Source organism: Oncorhynchus keta, chromosome 34 (genome assembly GCF_023373465.1).
Source record: "Oncorhynchus keta strain PuntledgeMale-10-30-2019 chromosome 34, Oket_V2, whole genome shotgun sequence".
In the NCBI taxonomy this organism is placed as follows: domain Eukaryota; kingdom Metazoa; phylum Chordata; class Actinopteri; order Salmoniformes; family Salmonidae; genus Oncorhynchus; species Oncorhynchus keta.
In genome coordinates, this window is record NC_068454.1 from 66,523,633 (window position 1) to 66,537,427 (window position 13,795).

Consider the following 13,795-nt stretch of genomic DNA (forward strand, 5'->3'; position numbering starts at 1 on the left):
TAGACCGTATTAGACTGTATTAAAAATGAAATGGACTAACACCACATGCATCTCCCTCACATTATTAATTTAATTACATAATGACATTAGTAATGAATTACTCTCCCAATATGGATAATTCATTATGTATTTTTTTTCTCCCCCATTTTTTTCAAAATGCACACACAGGGTGGCTGGGCCTTGCTCCAGAACTGCCACCTGGGCTTGGACTTCATGGATGAGCTAATGGATACTGTGACAGAGACAGATGCCGTCCATGAGACCTTCCGCTTGTGGATTACTACAGAGGTCCAAAAACACTTCCCCATCACACTGCTGCAGATGTCCATCAAGTTCACTAATGAGCCTCCACAGGGACTGAAGGCAGGGCTGAAGAGGACTTATGGAGGTGGGTCACACCACGGTTCACACATACATACAGGTATCCATGCATGTGTACGCACCTACACAAACAAATACACATATACACCCCCATTTCTTCTGGTTAACCCTAAACAACAACCCTTAACCCTTAATCTAGCTTCATGTCCAAATTCTGGTTCAACCTTAGCCTCAACCACAACCTTAATCCTAACCCTAGCATCATGTCCACATCCCAGTTCAACCCTATAACCCTAGATTCACATCCATATCCCGGTTCAACCTTAGCCTCAACCACAATCCTAATCCTAACCCTAGCTTCTTGTTTGTTGCTCCAGGCATTAACCAGGACCTGCTGGATGTCAGTAACATGGTCCAGTGGAGGCCCATGCTGTATGGGGTGGTGTTCCTCCACTCTACGGTCCAGGAGAGGCGTAAATTCGGCCCCCTGGGCTGGAACATTCCCTACGAGTTCAACCAGGCTGACTTCAATGCCACCGTGCAGTTTGTTCAGAACCACCTGGACGACATGGACATCAAGAAGGTAGTTGCAGCTCCTGCTGTAACGAAGTAAAGCTCTATCTTTACTTCTACTGTTAGTACTGCTACCTGTCTTCCTATGTAAGATGTGTCTGTTCCTGTGTTGATGGTAGTCTGATGTCTCCCCAGGGTGTATCCTGGAATACAGTGCGCTACATGATCGGGGAGATCCAGTATGGCGGGAGGGTGACAGACGACTATGACAAGCGTCTGCTCAACACCTTCGCCAAGGTCTGGTTCAGTGAAAACATGTTTGGACCTGACTTCTATTTCTACAAAGGCTACAGCATTCCCAAGTGTTCCAACGTGGACCAATATCTGACATACATTCAGGTCAGTCCATTTTTCACACTCAGTCTCTCCTGCAGTTTACAGTGCTGTGTAACATAAGATTGAATTAATGTAGTCAGACTGCATGAAGATGTGTGCTGTATACATTGTTTGGCATTGAGGCATTTGATAACACTTCCTATGAATAACTTGTTCATAATGCATTATAAGCAGGTATCCACAATGCATTACATGTTTTACTGTAGTTTGGTAATGCATAGACATGCAGACTCTAATCTTAATTAATGTATTTTCCCCTGCAGGGCCTACCGGTTTACGACACACCAGAGGTGTTTGGCCTGCACCCCAATGCTGACATAACGTATCAGAGCAAGCTGGCCAAAGACGTCCTGGACACCATCCTGTCCATTCAGCCTAAGGACAGCTCCAGTGGTGGAGGGGAGACCAGGGAGGCCATTGTGGCCAGGCTGGCTGACGACATGCTGGAGAAACTACCTCCAGACTACGTACCATTTGAAGTGAGTAGCACTGGTCTGGAGTTAGCTAACCCTACTGGAAATAATCACCCACAATTAATACAGTGCTGGCTATTAAAAATATTATTTCCCATAATACCTTGCTGCAGCAAGGTAGATCGTTAAAAAACTCTCACAGGGTGACGGCAAGTCATCTAACAATAACCCATGCAATAAAATGTATTTCTGAAATATGCCCCATGGTGCAGTGAAATCCACTTTGAAGGTAATGTTTTTACTGCAATAGAGGTTTACTTTTTAATGTTTAGAACTGTGTTATGCATTTGCATTCCAATATGTTAAGAATCAAATCAACATTTATTTAAAGCGTAATTTCACAAGAGCATGTTTTCAATATATCCAGGTGAGAGAGAGGCTACAGACGATGGGTCTGCTCCAGCCCATGAACATCTTCCTGCGTCAGGAGATAGACCGCATGCAGAGGGTCATCGTGCTGGTCAGGAACACGCTGACCGACCTCAAACTGGCCATCGACGGCACCATCATCATGAGTGAGAACCTACGGGACGCGCTGGACTGCATGTATGACGCACGCATCCCCTCACGTTGGAAGAAGGTACGTTTATTACTGCCTCTGAGTACACATTTATTCAGTTTTCTACTTATCTATTCCGTGTTCTATTTTCTACTTCTGTATTCCTGTGTTCTAGGCGTCATGGGCCTCCAGCACTCTAGGGTTCTGGTTTACTGAGTTGCTGGATAGGAACCGTCAGTTCCAGGCATGGATCTTTGAAGGACGGCCCAACTGTTTCTGGATGACAGGGTTCTTTAACCCACAGGGCTTCCTGACCGCTATGAGACAGGTACAGATGGCACATTCACATATATTCTAATGCAATCACAATTGAACATACTTACAGACTTGGCTCGGCCACTGAGGTTATATTTAGAGGTTGCAGACACTACACAGTCATAGTTGATCATGAAGCTACAAAGACAAAGCCAGTCTATGTAACTCTGTTTTTGTGTGTGTAGGAGATCACTCGTGCAAACAAGGGCTGGGCCCTAGACCGTATGGTGCTGTGCAACGAGGTGACCAAGTGGATGAAGGATGACATCACTCAGCCACCCTCTGAGGGGGTGTATGTGTACGGCCTCTATCTGGAGGGGGCCGGCTGGGACAGGAGGAACTGCAAACTCATCGACTCTAAACCCAAAGTGTTGTTTGAGATGATGCCTGTAGTCAGGATGTTTGCTGAAAATAATGGTGAGTGCTGTAGTCACTAGTTACTGTAACTCCCTGGAGACTCATTGAACAGTATCTCATTCAGCTGCTTGTTGTTTTCATCTATACATTATATGTTGAATATGTCAGTAGAAATTATCTATCTTTTAGGTTCAATGGTTACGGTATGTCAGACCAACTGAATGGACAACATGCAGTGAAAAATAAACTCATGTGATCATCGTGTATAAGTAATGGATGTTTATCGTTGCTGTGGTCATTTCAGGTGTCAAGGATGCCCGGTTATGCTCCTGTCCCATATATAAGAAGCCTGTAAGGATGGACCTGAATTACATTGCTGCTGTGGAACTGAGGACTGCTGCACCGCCTGAGTACTGGATACTACGTGGTGTGGCACTGCTGTGTGAAGTCAAATAACCCATTTCTATATTGTATTATATGCCTAAATCTTGAAGAGTTGTGCTTCAGTGGTTAAAGGGGCAATCTTTCAAACTACAACAAAGTTGACACCCTACCACTGTTTTGTTAAACAGCTGAAGGATGGGACTGGAGAAATGTAGCCACTCTCAAAATGGATGTACCCTTTAAGGATTAAAGGGGGGCAGTGTCTTCATTTAGATTATAGTGGTAGGCTTCCGTAATAAAGTTTCACCTATCACTGGGTTGCAGGAATAATAGAAAAATGAAGTTGCACACACTATCTATACCCCCAATTATTTCATATCTGAACTATTTTGGGTGTGTGTTTACTTATTTATTTTACTTATTTTACTTTACTACTTATTTTTGTACTCACCATAATATGGTTGTTACTACACAAATAAACAGTTGAAGTCGGAGGTTTACATACACCTTAGCCAAATGCATTTAAACTCAGTTTTTCACAATTCCTGACATTTAATCCTCGTAAAAATTCCCTGTCTTAGGTCCGTTAGGATCCCCACTTTATTTTAAGAATGTGAAATGTCAGAATAATAGAAGAGAATTATTTATTTCAGCTTTTATTTCTTTCATCACATTCCCAGTGGGTCAGAAGTCTACATACACTCAATTAGTATTTGGTAGCATTGCCTTTAAATTGTTTAACTTGGGTCAAACATTTCGGGTAGCCTTTTACAAGCTTCCCACAATAAGTTGGGTGAATTTTGGCCCATTCCTCCTGACAGAGCTGCTGTAACTGAGTCAGGTTTGTAGGCTTCCTTGCTCGCACACGCTTTTTCAGTTCCGACCACACATTTTCTATAGGATTGAGGTCAGGGCTTTGTGATGGCCACTTCAATACCTTGACTTTGTTGTCCTTAAGCCATTTTGCCACAACTTTGGAAGTATGCTTGGGGTCATTGTCCATTTAGAAGACCCATTTGCGACCAAGCTTTAACTTCCTGACTGATGTATTGAGATGTTGCTTCTATATATCCACGTAATTTTCACCACCTCATGATGTCATCTATTTTGTGAAGTGCACCAGTCCCTCCTGCAGCAAAGCACCCCCACAACATGATGCTGCCCCCCCCCTCCTCCCGTGCTTCACGGGTGGGCTTCGACTTGCAAGCCTCCCCCTTTTTCCTCCAAACGTAACGATGGTCATTATGGCCGAGTTTCATCAGACTAGAAGACATTTCTCCAAAAAGTACGATCTTTGAGCTGGTAGCATTGCAGTTGCAAACCAATGTCTGGCTTTTTTTATGGTGGTTTTGGAGCAGTGGCTTCTTAATTGCTGAGCGGTCCTATGTCGATATAGGACTCGTTTTACTGTGGATATAGATACTTTTGCACCTGTTTCCTCCAGCAACTTCACAAGTTCCTTTGCTGTTGTTCTGGGATTGATTTGCACTTTTGGCACCGAAGTACGTTCATCTCTAGGAGACAAAACGCGTCTCCTTCCTGAGCGGAATGATGGCAGCGTGGTCCCATGGTGTTTATACTTGCGTACTATTGTTTGTACAGATGAACGTGGTACCTTCAGGCGTTTGGAAATTGCTCCCAAGGATGAACCAGACTTGAGGAGGTCTACAATTTTTTTTCTGAGGTCTTGGCTGATTTCTTTTGATTTCCCATGATTTCAAGCAAAGAGGCACTGAGTTTGGAGGTAGGCCTTGAAATGCATCCACATGTACACCTCCGATAGGCTAATTGACATCGTTTGAGTCAATCAGAAGCTTCTAAAGCAAACCTCTTTGGGCTCGGTGGAGTGCTAGTGACCCACCTCACCAACATCTGGTGAAATTGCAGAGAGCGAAATTCAAAATACAAAAATTGTAGTGTCATGCATCATTTAAAAGCTGAACTTCTTGTTAATCCAGACGCTTTGTCAGATTTCAAAAAGGCTTTACGGTGAAAGCATACCATGCGATAATCTGAGGACAGCGCCCCGCATACAAAATCATTAACATTTTCCAAACCAGCAGAGGCATCACAAGTCAGAAATAGCGATAAAATAAATCAGATACCTTTGACGATCTTCCTCTGTTTGCAATCCCAAGAGTCCCAGCTACACAACAAATAGTCGTTCAGTTGGCGTTTCAAAAAACAAGCCTGAAACCCTTTCTAAAGACTGTTGACATCTAGTGGAAGCCATAGGAACTGTAATCTGGGATGTTTTCCTTTGAATATTCCATAGACAATTGTTTGAATGGGTGATGACCTAAAAAAAAAAATCTGGATGGATTCTCTTCTGGGTTTTGCCTGCCATATCAGTTCTGTTATACTCACAGACATTATTTTAACAGTTTTAGAAACTTCAGAGTGTTGTCTATCCAATATTACCAGTTATATGCATGTCCTAGCTGAAACCTTCATCGTTGGGAGAAAGAGAGAAGGACCAAGGTGCAGCGTGGTAAGTATTCATATTCTCTTTTAATGAAAACGAATACTCAAACAAAAACAACAAACACGAGAATGAAACGAAAACAGTCCTGAATGGTGAAATACAAACACAGAACAGAAAATAAACACCCACGAAACACAGGTGGAAAAAGGCTACCTAAGTATGATTCTCAATCAGAGACAACTAACGACACCTGCCTCTGATTGAGAACCATACCAGGCCAAACTCTCAAAAAACAACATTGAAAAAAGAAAATAGATAACCCACCCAACTCATGTCCTGACCATACTAAAACAAAGACATAACAAAAGAACTAAGGTCGGAACGTGACACTAGCTTCTGGGCCTGAGTAACAGGCAGTTTACTTTGGGCACGTCAGTCATCCGAACTTCCAAATACTGCCCCTAGCCATAAGAATATTTATTAAAGGCACAGTCAACTTAGTGTATGTAAACTTCTGACCCACTGGAATTGTGATCAAGTGAATTATAAGTGATATAATTTGTCTGTAAACAATTGTTGGAAAAATTACTTGTGTCATGCACAAAGTAGATGTCCTAACCGAGTGGTTGAAAAATTAGTTTTAATGACATTACATTACATTTACATTTAAGTGGTTGAAAAATGGTGCATACACCTTTTAATGACTGATGAGAAGGATTACTTACCCTTACTTACCCTAACTGACTGACTGATGTGAAAACTGAAAACACACCTCAAACATGTTAACTTATTAGAAGCGCACATAGTAAGACGTTGAAACACAGTTTAATAGGATTAATTCATTAACTTCATGTTAGATTGTTTCTTACTCTGAAAGTAGTCTATGAGCTAGGATAAACACAGTTGCCTCATCACTCCTATTGGTTTTTATCTAGCGGTGGTTAAAGTTAGCTGAAATTTGTCGTTGCTGTTTAAAGAAATACGAGACATGGATTACAGTTTTTCCTGGCTCTTATAAATGTATCCTTTAAATGTGTCCCAAAACACATCCAGTGAAAACTAGCACACGTGAACAATCACAACTGTAATAAGATATCCAATTAGTTTAGCTGTCTTCCCAAATGTCCTGCAGTCAGATCAGTGAGTCACACATCAACCAGAGAGAACGGAGGAGGAAGGACAGAGGGGTCTGGTTGCAGTCTCTTGCTCCCCTCCTTCCTCACCCCATCCCTCTGTGGTCTTTTCTCTGCCCTGTTGGACTCTCAACCTCCTGAATCCCCCTCATCCTCCTCTTGCTGAATGCTCTCTTTCCACCTGACTTCTATAGCACAGATGTATCAGTGCACACCTCTTGGTTACGGATGGTGTAGACGACAGGGTTGATGCACCATGAGTAACACAAACAATGTGTTGAGACAAGTGAAGGGGCAGAGTTTGCTTGTGTAGTTGCAGACGAGTTAGACAGTAGATTATTGGCACCAGCTACAGTAGAAACATACAGAGGTAGGTTACAGTTCTACAAGCACGGTGGTTGTCTTGTAGGGGAGGGCTACAACAGCCCTGCGTGCCTCATTGTACATACGCCCAAAACAGAGGCAAGTAATTCAGATTGAAAGAGTTGGGGTGATACCGGGAGAGCCATGGAACAGTACTTCTTGCACAGGACTAAAGCTCACAAATGCTCTCACAATTCTAGACTCACATAGCAGCCCTGCAGTGGCTCTATTAAATACACCATGTGTGTCCCATGTTGAGCTGGACCAAGTGATAATTACCAGCAATGGCACTCAGTACCCAGACAAGCTCAAGGCAAGCCACACATGCCTGGAAGTCATTATGCTCAGGTAGTGGATGCTGTGGCAAATAAACACATATTGTTCTATTGCCATGAGGGCCAGAGTCATCTGAGCGCTCCAAAGGATCTTTCTATTGCCATGAGGGCCAGAGTCGTCTGAGCGCTCCAAAGGATCTTTCTATTGCCATGAGGGCCAGAGTCGTCTGAGCGCTCCAAAGGATCTTTCTATTGCCATGAGGGCCAGAGTCGTCTGAGCGCTCCAAAGGATCTTTATATTGCCATGAGGGCCAGAGTCGTCTGAGCGCTCCAAAGGATATTTCTATTGCCATGAGGGCCAGAGTCGTCTGAGCGCTCCAAAGGATGGTACCCATAATACTAAAATGTTCCATTCAACACCCCCTGATAATCACAGTATGTTGGAGCAGAACAGAGTGCAAAACAATGAATGCTGCAATGCAGCTATGCAAAAGACCACATATCATCTGAAAATGTAACAAAGTGTAGAAGCGCTCTTTAAGTGTCACCAGAGAGAAGAGAAAAAGAACGACTAAAAATCAGAAAGGTATATGTTTTCCCTGAAGCGATGTGCTGGACAAAACAGGCAGACAGATCCCGCATGGCTTGCTCCTCTTGAAAAGTTTTCCTGTTCAGAAGGTGAGGTTTGGAGAGAGCATTCAGTACTGTTTAACTTTGTTGAAGCCATGGTGCTGATCAGATTTAGTACTAGTAGCAGAAGGAGTCCCTGGATCTAGGAGGGATAGCTCAGAGCGTTTTCTCTTCTATCTACACTCTACAGACTCATCAGATGTCTTCTCTACATGTTATGTCTTTTATACACGATGTATGCAGCTGTGTGGTTGAAGGATACTTATAACCAGTCTAAACACTTCCCAAAGGTCGCCTACTAAGAGTAGGCTGGAGGTTACATTTTTTGCGGCATATTTTTAGTTTAAGTCATTTACAACTGCAGTGGAATAGAGAAAAGTGATAGTGCTATACAGTATAAAAGGCAGTGGTGGAAAACGTACCCAACTGTCATACTTGAGTAAAAGTAAAGATAATACTTAATAGAAAATGACTCAAGTAAAAGTCACACAGTAAAATTCTACTTCGGTGAAAGTCTTAAAATACTGGTTTAAAATATACTTAAGTATCAAACGTAAAAGTATAAATAATTTCAAATTCCTTATATTAAGTAAATCAGATGGCACCATTTTCTTGTTTTTATTTTATTTCCGGAAAGCCCGTGGCACACTCCAACACTCAGACATCCTTTACAAAAAAAGCATGTGTGTTTAGTAAGTCTGCCAGATCAGAGGTAGTAGGGATGACCAGGGATGTTCGGTTAATAAGTGCGTGAATTTGACTATTTTCCTGTCCTGCTAAACATTCCAAATGTAACGAGTACCTTTGGGTGTCAAGGAAAATATATGGAATAAAAAGTAAGTAATGTACTGCAGTAAAAGGAATCAAAAATAAAATAGTAAAGTAAATTAAGTAGTACTTTAATGTATTTTTACTTTAGTACTTTACACCACTGATAATGAGCCCCTAGGGCTATCAGAACATTGCTTTGAAACCATATTGTGAAGAGGTCTGCCTAACAGTATTTTGCCTAATGAATGTGATGGAAGAATAGACAAGGGCACACTTGAACATGTTCCTAATGAATGTGATGGGGTTGGTGACAAGTAACTAATGGATAATTACTTACTGTTACAACAAGTGGTCCAGACCTCTTGACAAGGTCATTATTATTGGGTTAAACCCATCCTTTGAGAGAGCGTGTCCCCAGGATTTTCTATACTAAGTCCCTCATGTGTACACACCTCCCTCCTCTTGACTGCCCTGCCAACCCTACTTGTCCAAACCCCCTCAATACAATTCTAAGATTTTAATCTGTAACCAAATTAAGCATATTAATTCATATTAATGGTTATTTTAAATATTACACTTGACTTGAGTCAAATGTAAGTAAAAATAGAAAAGGTCAATTTTCTGAAGAAAATGTGTGTGCTCTATAGTCTACAATAGTGAATAGGAGCGAACACGAATCTCACACACATCAATTATCCATCCATGAGTGTTCTGGTCTCCCTGCATGGGCCTATAGTAGAGACATGAGTGTTCTGGTCTCCCTGCATGGGCCTATAGTAGAGACATGAGTGTTCTGGTCTCCCTGCATGGGCCTATAGTGGAGACATATACTCCAGAGGTACTTGCTTAGGTCACAACAACTGATGAGCTGTTTGGGTAATATGGCAGAACTCTCATGTCCTGTGGCTGGATCCCTCAATAAAGGCTCTGAAAAACGTTGTCATATTGGCTGCCACCCAGAGCCAGAGAGACCTACAGAGATGTCATGGGGGAAAGCAAAGATAAACTCTTGTGGGAAAAGTGTTGCTTCTGTTCTACTCAGGCTGTTGCCATAGTAACAGTGGGGCTTGTCAACAAAAGGCAATGTTTTGTTTTGGTAAAGATATTAACGGTAGCTTTTAAGCAAGCTATCAAAGGAATATTAGCTAGCTGATGAGATCAAATGGCTGATAAACGTGGTTTGGAGAAACTGGACTTTGGTGCATTAAGCATCGAGCAACAACAGCAACTCCGACAATTTAAGGTAAATTAGCTAGCTAACACTTTACTACTGTATGTAACGTCGTTAGCTTCATGAGTGCTCCTTGGCTTCTCCAACAACATTTAGTTAGCTAGTTCTATCGATAAAATTAGGAATTAAAATACAATAGGATTTCTTGTTCTATCACTCACTGCATTTTTGCATTCATCCAGCTAATAGTTAGCTAGCAGAAATTCCTTGGTTAAAGATAGGCTCAGCAATGACAAACATTACGTGGGGTAACTTTGAATCTGCTATTGCCATCGGGCTTTTATCATGAGCCATGGGAAAGAGTAGAATGGACAGTAAAGTTAATGGACATTCACCTTTATATTTCTCCTGGGACAAGCAAAGCCAACAATGCATATATTAGACAGATATTGAAGTATGATGTTAGGTTGTCTGTCGAATAAAATGGAAATTCAGATGTCCCCCCCTCCTCTTTTTTCAGTATTGACAGATTAGAACTGTCCCTCTGTCCTCTGGAGAGCCATTCGCTAATTCAGTATTTTTTATAGATCAATACAAGAATCAACAATGAAAAATATTTGAGAGAGCATCCAGAGACGGAGGCCTTAATAAGCGACTTTTTAAGGTTTGTTAATTGGCTGGCACTGACTAACGGTATATTTTCAGACATATTATTCTCCAACTCCATTAGGGCTCTCAAGCTCCAGACATCAATAACGAATATAATTATATTTCATATTTAGCTACAGTAATGAAGTCTAACTGGCCAATTGCTTGGATACCTGCTTCTTGTTTTTGTTTTTTTACAGAGATGTATTTCTCAAAAGACCCACAGACATTCGAGAGTATGCAGCAGGTGGGTTCAATCAACAACACAAACTGACACGTACACCAATATACAGACAGGGACAGTCCTCTACTTAGAACTACCCATAATTAACATATTTTCTCTCTTTCAGATTACTTCACCGACCCAAACCTTGGTTTGATCATTGGCTCCAAACTGCAGGGCGATCCTGCCGACACAGGCACAGACTGAATCCTTACCGGATTGTTTGGCAGTTCAACGGTTATTGAAGTGTAAAGCTGTAACAGGCCTCTTTCTCTGTGTTCTCTACATCCTCTGTATTGACTAGTTATGTGTTGCAAAGTAACGTGATACAAATATAAAACATGATATAAAGTGGGAATGTACCAACACCCAGGCAGATGTTCTTACTGAGCATCATTACAACAGGTTAGTTACAGGGCTAAAGGAGGATGTTTATACCCCTGGTTGAGAGGAAAAGATTTCTAGGCCTATAGGGTGGAGTGGACAGCCTCTTTACAGGAGTTCAAGGTAAAGTCTAAACGGGATCATTGGGACGTCACAACTCTGACATTACCCTATTGGAAGTTTAAATAAAAAAGGTTAAGGTTACAAGGATTCCCGATAGCACTAACTGCTTTCTCAAGCCTCAGAGTTCCCCCTTCTGGACTCCTGTTTCTGTACACTCCCCAACTCATCAGATGAAACAAAACACATTTACATTTAAGTCATTTAGCAGACGCTCTTATCCAGAGCGACTTACAAATTGGTGCATTCACCTTATGACATCCAGTGGAACAGCCACTTTACAATAGTGCATCTAAATCTTTTAAGGGGGGGGGGGGTGAGAAGGATTACTTTATCCTATCCTAGGTATTCCTTAAAGAGGTGGGGTTTCAGGTGTCTCCGGAAGGTGGTGATTGACTCCGCTGTCCTGGCGTCGTGAGGGAGTGTGTTCCACCATTGGGGAGCCAGAGCAGCGAACAGTTTTGACTGGGCTGAGCGGGAACTGTACTTCCTCAGTGGTAGGGAGGCGAGCAGGCCAGAGGTGGATGAACGCAGTGCCCTTGTTTGGGTGTAGGGCCTGATCAGAGCCTGGAGGTACTGAGGTGCCGTTCCCTCACAGCTCCGTAGGCAAGCACCATGGTCTTGTAGCGGATGCGAGCTTCAACTGGAAGCCAGTGGAGAGAGCGGAGGAGCGGGGTGACGTGAGAGAACTTGGGAAGGTTGAACACCAGACGGGCTGCGGCATTCTGGATGAGTTGTAGGGGTTTAATGGCACAGGCAGGGAGCCCAGCCAACAGCGAGTTGCAGTAATCCAGACGGGAGATGACAAGTGCCTGGATTAGGACCTGCGCCGCTTCCTGTGTGAGGCAGGGTCGTACTCTGCGGATGTTGTAGAGCATGAACCTACAGGAACGGGCCACCGTCTTGATGTTAGTTGAGAACGACATTTAAGCAAGATGAGAAAATGTGACGGCAGCAATACTGACCACACGGTTTAAATGTTTAATGAATTTAAAATCATCAAGTAACCAACGCATCAGGCTTTGCTGTAAAAACATACATAGCGCAGTAAAAACAGGTCAAATCCATCTCACAAAGATGACAAAATTATTCAGAATTCTGTTTGATTCACATTTTAAAATCTGACACGCTACAAAAATAGGCACATCTGGTTTAACAATTAAGTGATTGTATAGAGAAGAACCTGAAATTGTATAAAAACCTAGACCCTGATAATATTGGACATTTCAACAGTAGGCCTACGTAATACATTCTGTAACCAACATACTGTGGTAGAGCATGTGAATAGAGCTTTTAAATCCTGAGCGAACAGGCACAAATCATCAATGTTTAGACACGTCAATGTTAAAAGGTAACAGATTTCCTTTTTATATATACACAAGATTGTCAGTAACTTACATTGTTTGATATTTGTTCAGGCAATTGATTGCCCGTCTCTTATGGCTTGTATTGGGCTCTGGGAATCCAGAATTGTATCTTAGACACAGATCTAGGATCAGATTATATTATGTAAAATCTTAAACATAATCCTTAGGGAGTAAAACACAACTGACCTTCTACCAGTGTCTATTCTATAGGCAACATCATCCTACTGCCTTTAGCTCAGAGTAGTGTACTACTACCAGTCTCCTGACCCCAGAGCCCATCTACATTACACAATATGATGGAGCTATCAATACACACTGATCTGATCCAAGGTCAGTATTGCCTTATCCCCTAATGGTAATGGTTAGGATTCAAAGAGGGTAAGCTGGCCCTGGATCTGTGCCTATTAAACAATCTCACACACATACTGTACTTTAACCACAACATGCAAAGGAGTTTCAAACAAGTTAGTGTTTTATGTTGTGTCTGACTTGCACAGCATTTTAACATTAAAGCAGATCCCCCTTTAAAAAACATGATTTCCGTTATTAGAACCCAATACACAACAGTAGGCCTACGTAGTACATTCTGTAACCAACATACTGTGGTAGAGCATGCTCACTTTAGTACACAATGTAAAAGTATAGATTGCAGACACTGATTGAACGGCAATGACTACAACCATCACACACTGCAGCCATCCCACAGACACACACATCCAGTGTCCGATGTTCTTCACGTACAAACAAGTTTAGTCCCACACACACTTCCAATGTCTCCCGTCTTCACACAAACATGGCCTGGGACACAAAGCTCTCTCCACGAGATGTTCCAGTGGCAGGGGGGTGGTCCTCCTCGTTGTCATGGTAATCATTGGCCTTGTACTGGTTGGGGGCGTACAGGGGCGGGACTTCGTTCAGCCTGGGTTCATCCCAGCCAGAGGGGGCGCCAGCGTAGCGCAACTCCTCCGCATCACAATTGTATTCCTCATCACTGCACACGTCCAAGTCCTGGTGGGAAAGATAACCA

General features: G+C 42.4%; 3 protein-coding genes across 6 annotated transcripts in view; 2 read left to right on the plus strand and 1 right to left on the minus strand.

The window, feature by feature from the left end:
- The window catches only part of dnah5 (dynein, axonemal, heavy chain 5), a 72,981-nt gene extending 69,212 nt beyond the window's left edge, over window positions 1-3,769 (plus strand). For all 4 annotated transcript variants that reach the window (XM_052494474.1, XM_052494476.1, XM_052494475.1 and 1 more), the window contains exons 71-78: window positions 169-388; window positions 699-904; window positions 1,030-1,233; window positions 1,494-1,709; window positions 2,071-2,283; window positions 2,378-2,530; window positions 2,703-2,934; window positions 3,179-3,769. In XM_052494474.1, coding sequence (XP_052350434.1) covers window positions 169-388; window positions 699-904; window positions 1,030-1,233; window positions 1,494-1,709; window positions 2,071-2,283; window positions 2,378-2,530; window positions 2,703-2,934; window positions 3,179-3,330 — 1,596 coding nt within the window. In that variant the 3' untranslated portion in view covers window positions 3,331-3,769. The remainder of the gene's footprint in view (window positions 1-168; window positions 389-698; window positions 905-1,029; window positions 1,234-1,493; window positions 1,710-2,070; window positions 2,284-2,377; window positions 2,531-2,702; window positions 2,935-3,178) is intronic.
- Window positions 3,770-9,870: 6,101 nt separating this feature from the next.
- On the plus strand, window positions 9,871-11,270 carry LOC118366556 (RIIa domain-containing protein 1-like). Its single transcript, XM_035749169.2, has 4 exons — window positions 9,871-10,098; window positions 10,614-10,690; window positions 10,875-10,921; window positions 11,025-11,270. The coding sequence occupies exons 1-4, from the start codon at window positions 10,018-10,020 to the stop codon at window positions 11,102-11,104; spliced, it is 285 nt and encodes a 94-aa protein (XP_035605062.1). The 5' UTR covers window positions 9,871-10,017; the 3' UTR covers window positions 11,105-11,270.
- Window positions 11,271-13,717: 2,447 nt separating this feature from the next.
- The window catches only part of LOC127915181 (nectin-2-like), a 100,315-nt gene continuing 100,237 nt past the window's right edge, over window positions 13,718-13,795 (minus strand). Inside the window, exon 10 of the mRNA XM_052494481.1 lies at window positions 13,718-13,776. The gene's annotated coding sequence lies outside the window, so the exon portion shown is untranslated. The remainder of the gene's footprint in view (window positions 13,777-13,795) is intronic.

Bases quoted from the DNA above. Each gene is read 5' to 3' on its own strand.
- LOC118366556 (XM_035749169.2), top strand. From the start codon at position 10,018: ATGGCTGATAAACGTGGTTTGGAGAAACTGGACTTTGGTGCATTAAGC. The intron at 10,099-10,613 runs GTAAATTAGCTA...TATTTTTTATAG, and splicing joins AGCAACTCCGACAATTTAAG to ATCAATACAAGAATCAACAA. The intron at 10,691-10,874 runs GTTTGTTAATTG...GTTTTTTTACAG, and splicing joins TTAATAAGCGACTTTTTAAG to AGATGTATTTCTCAAAAGAC.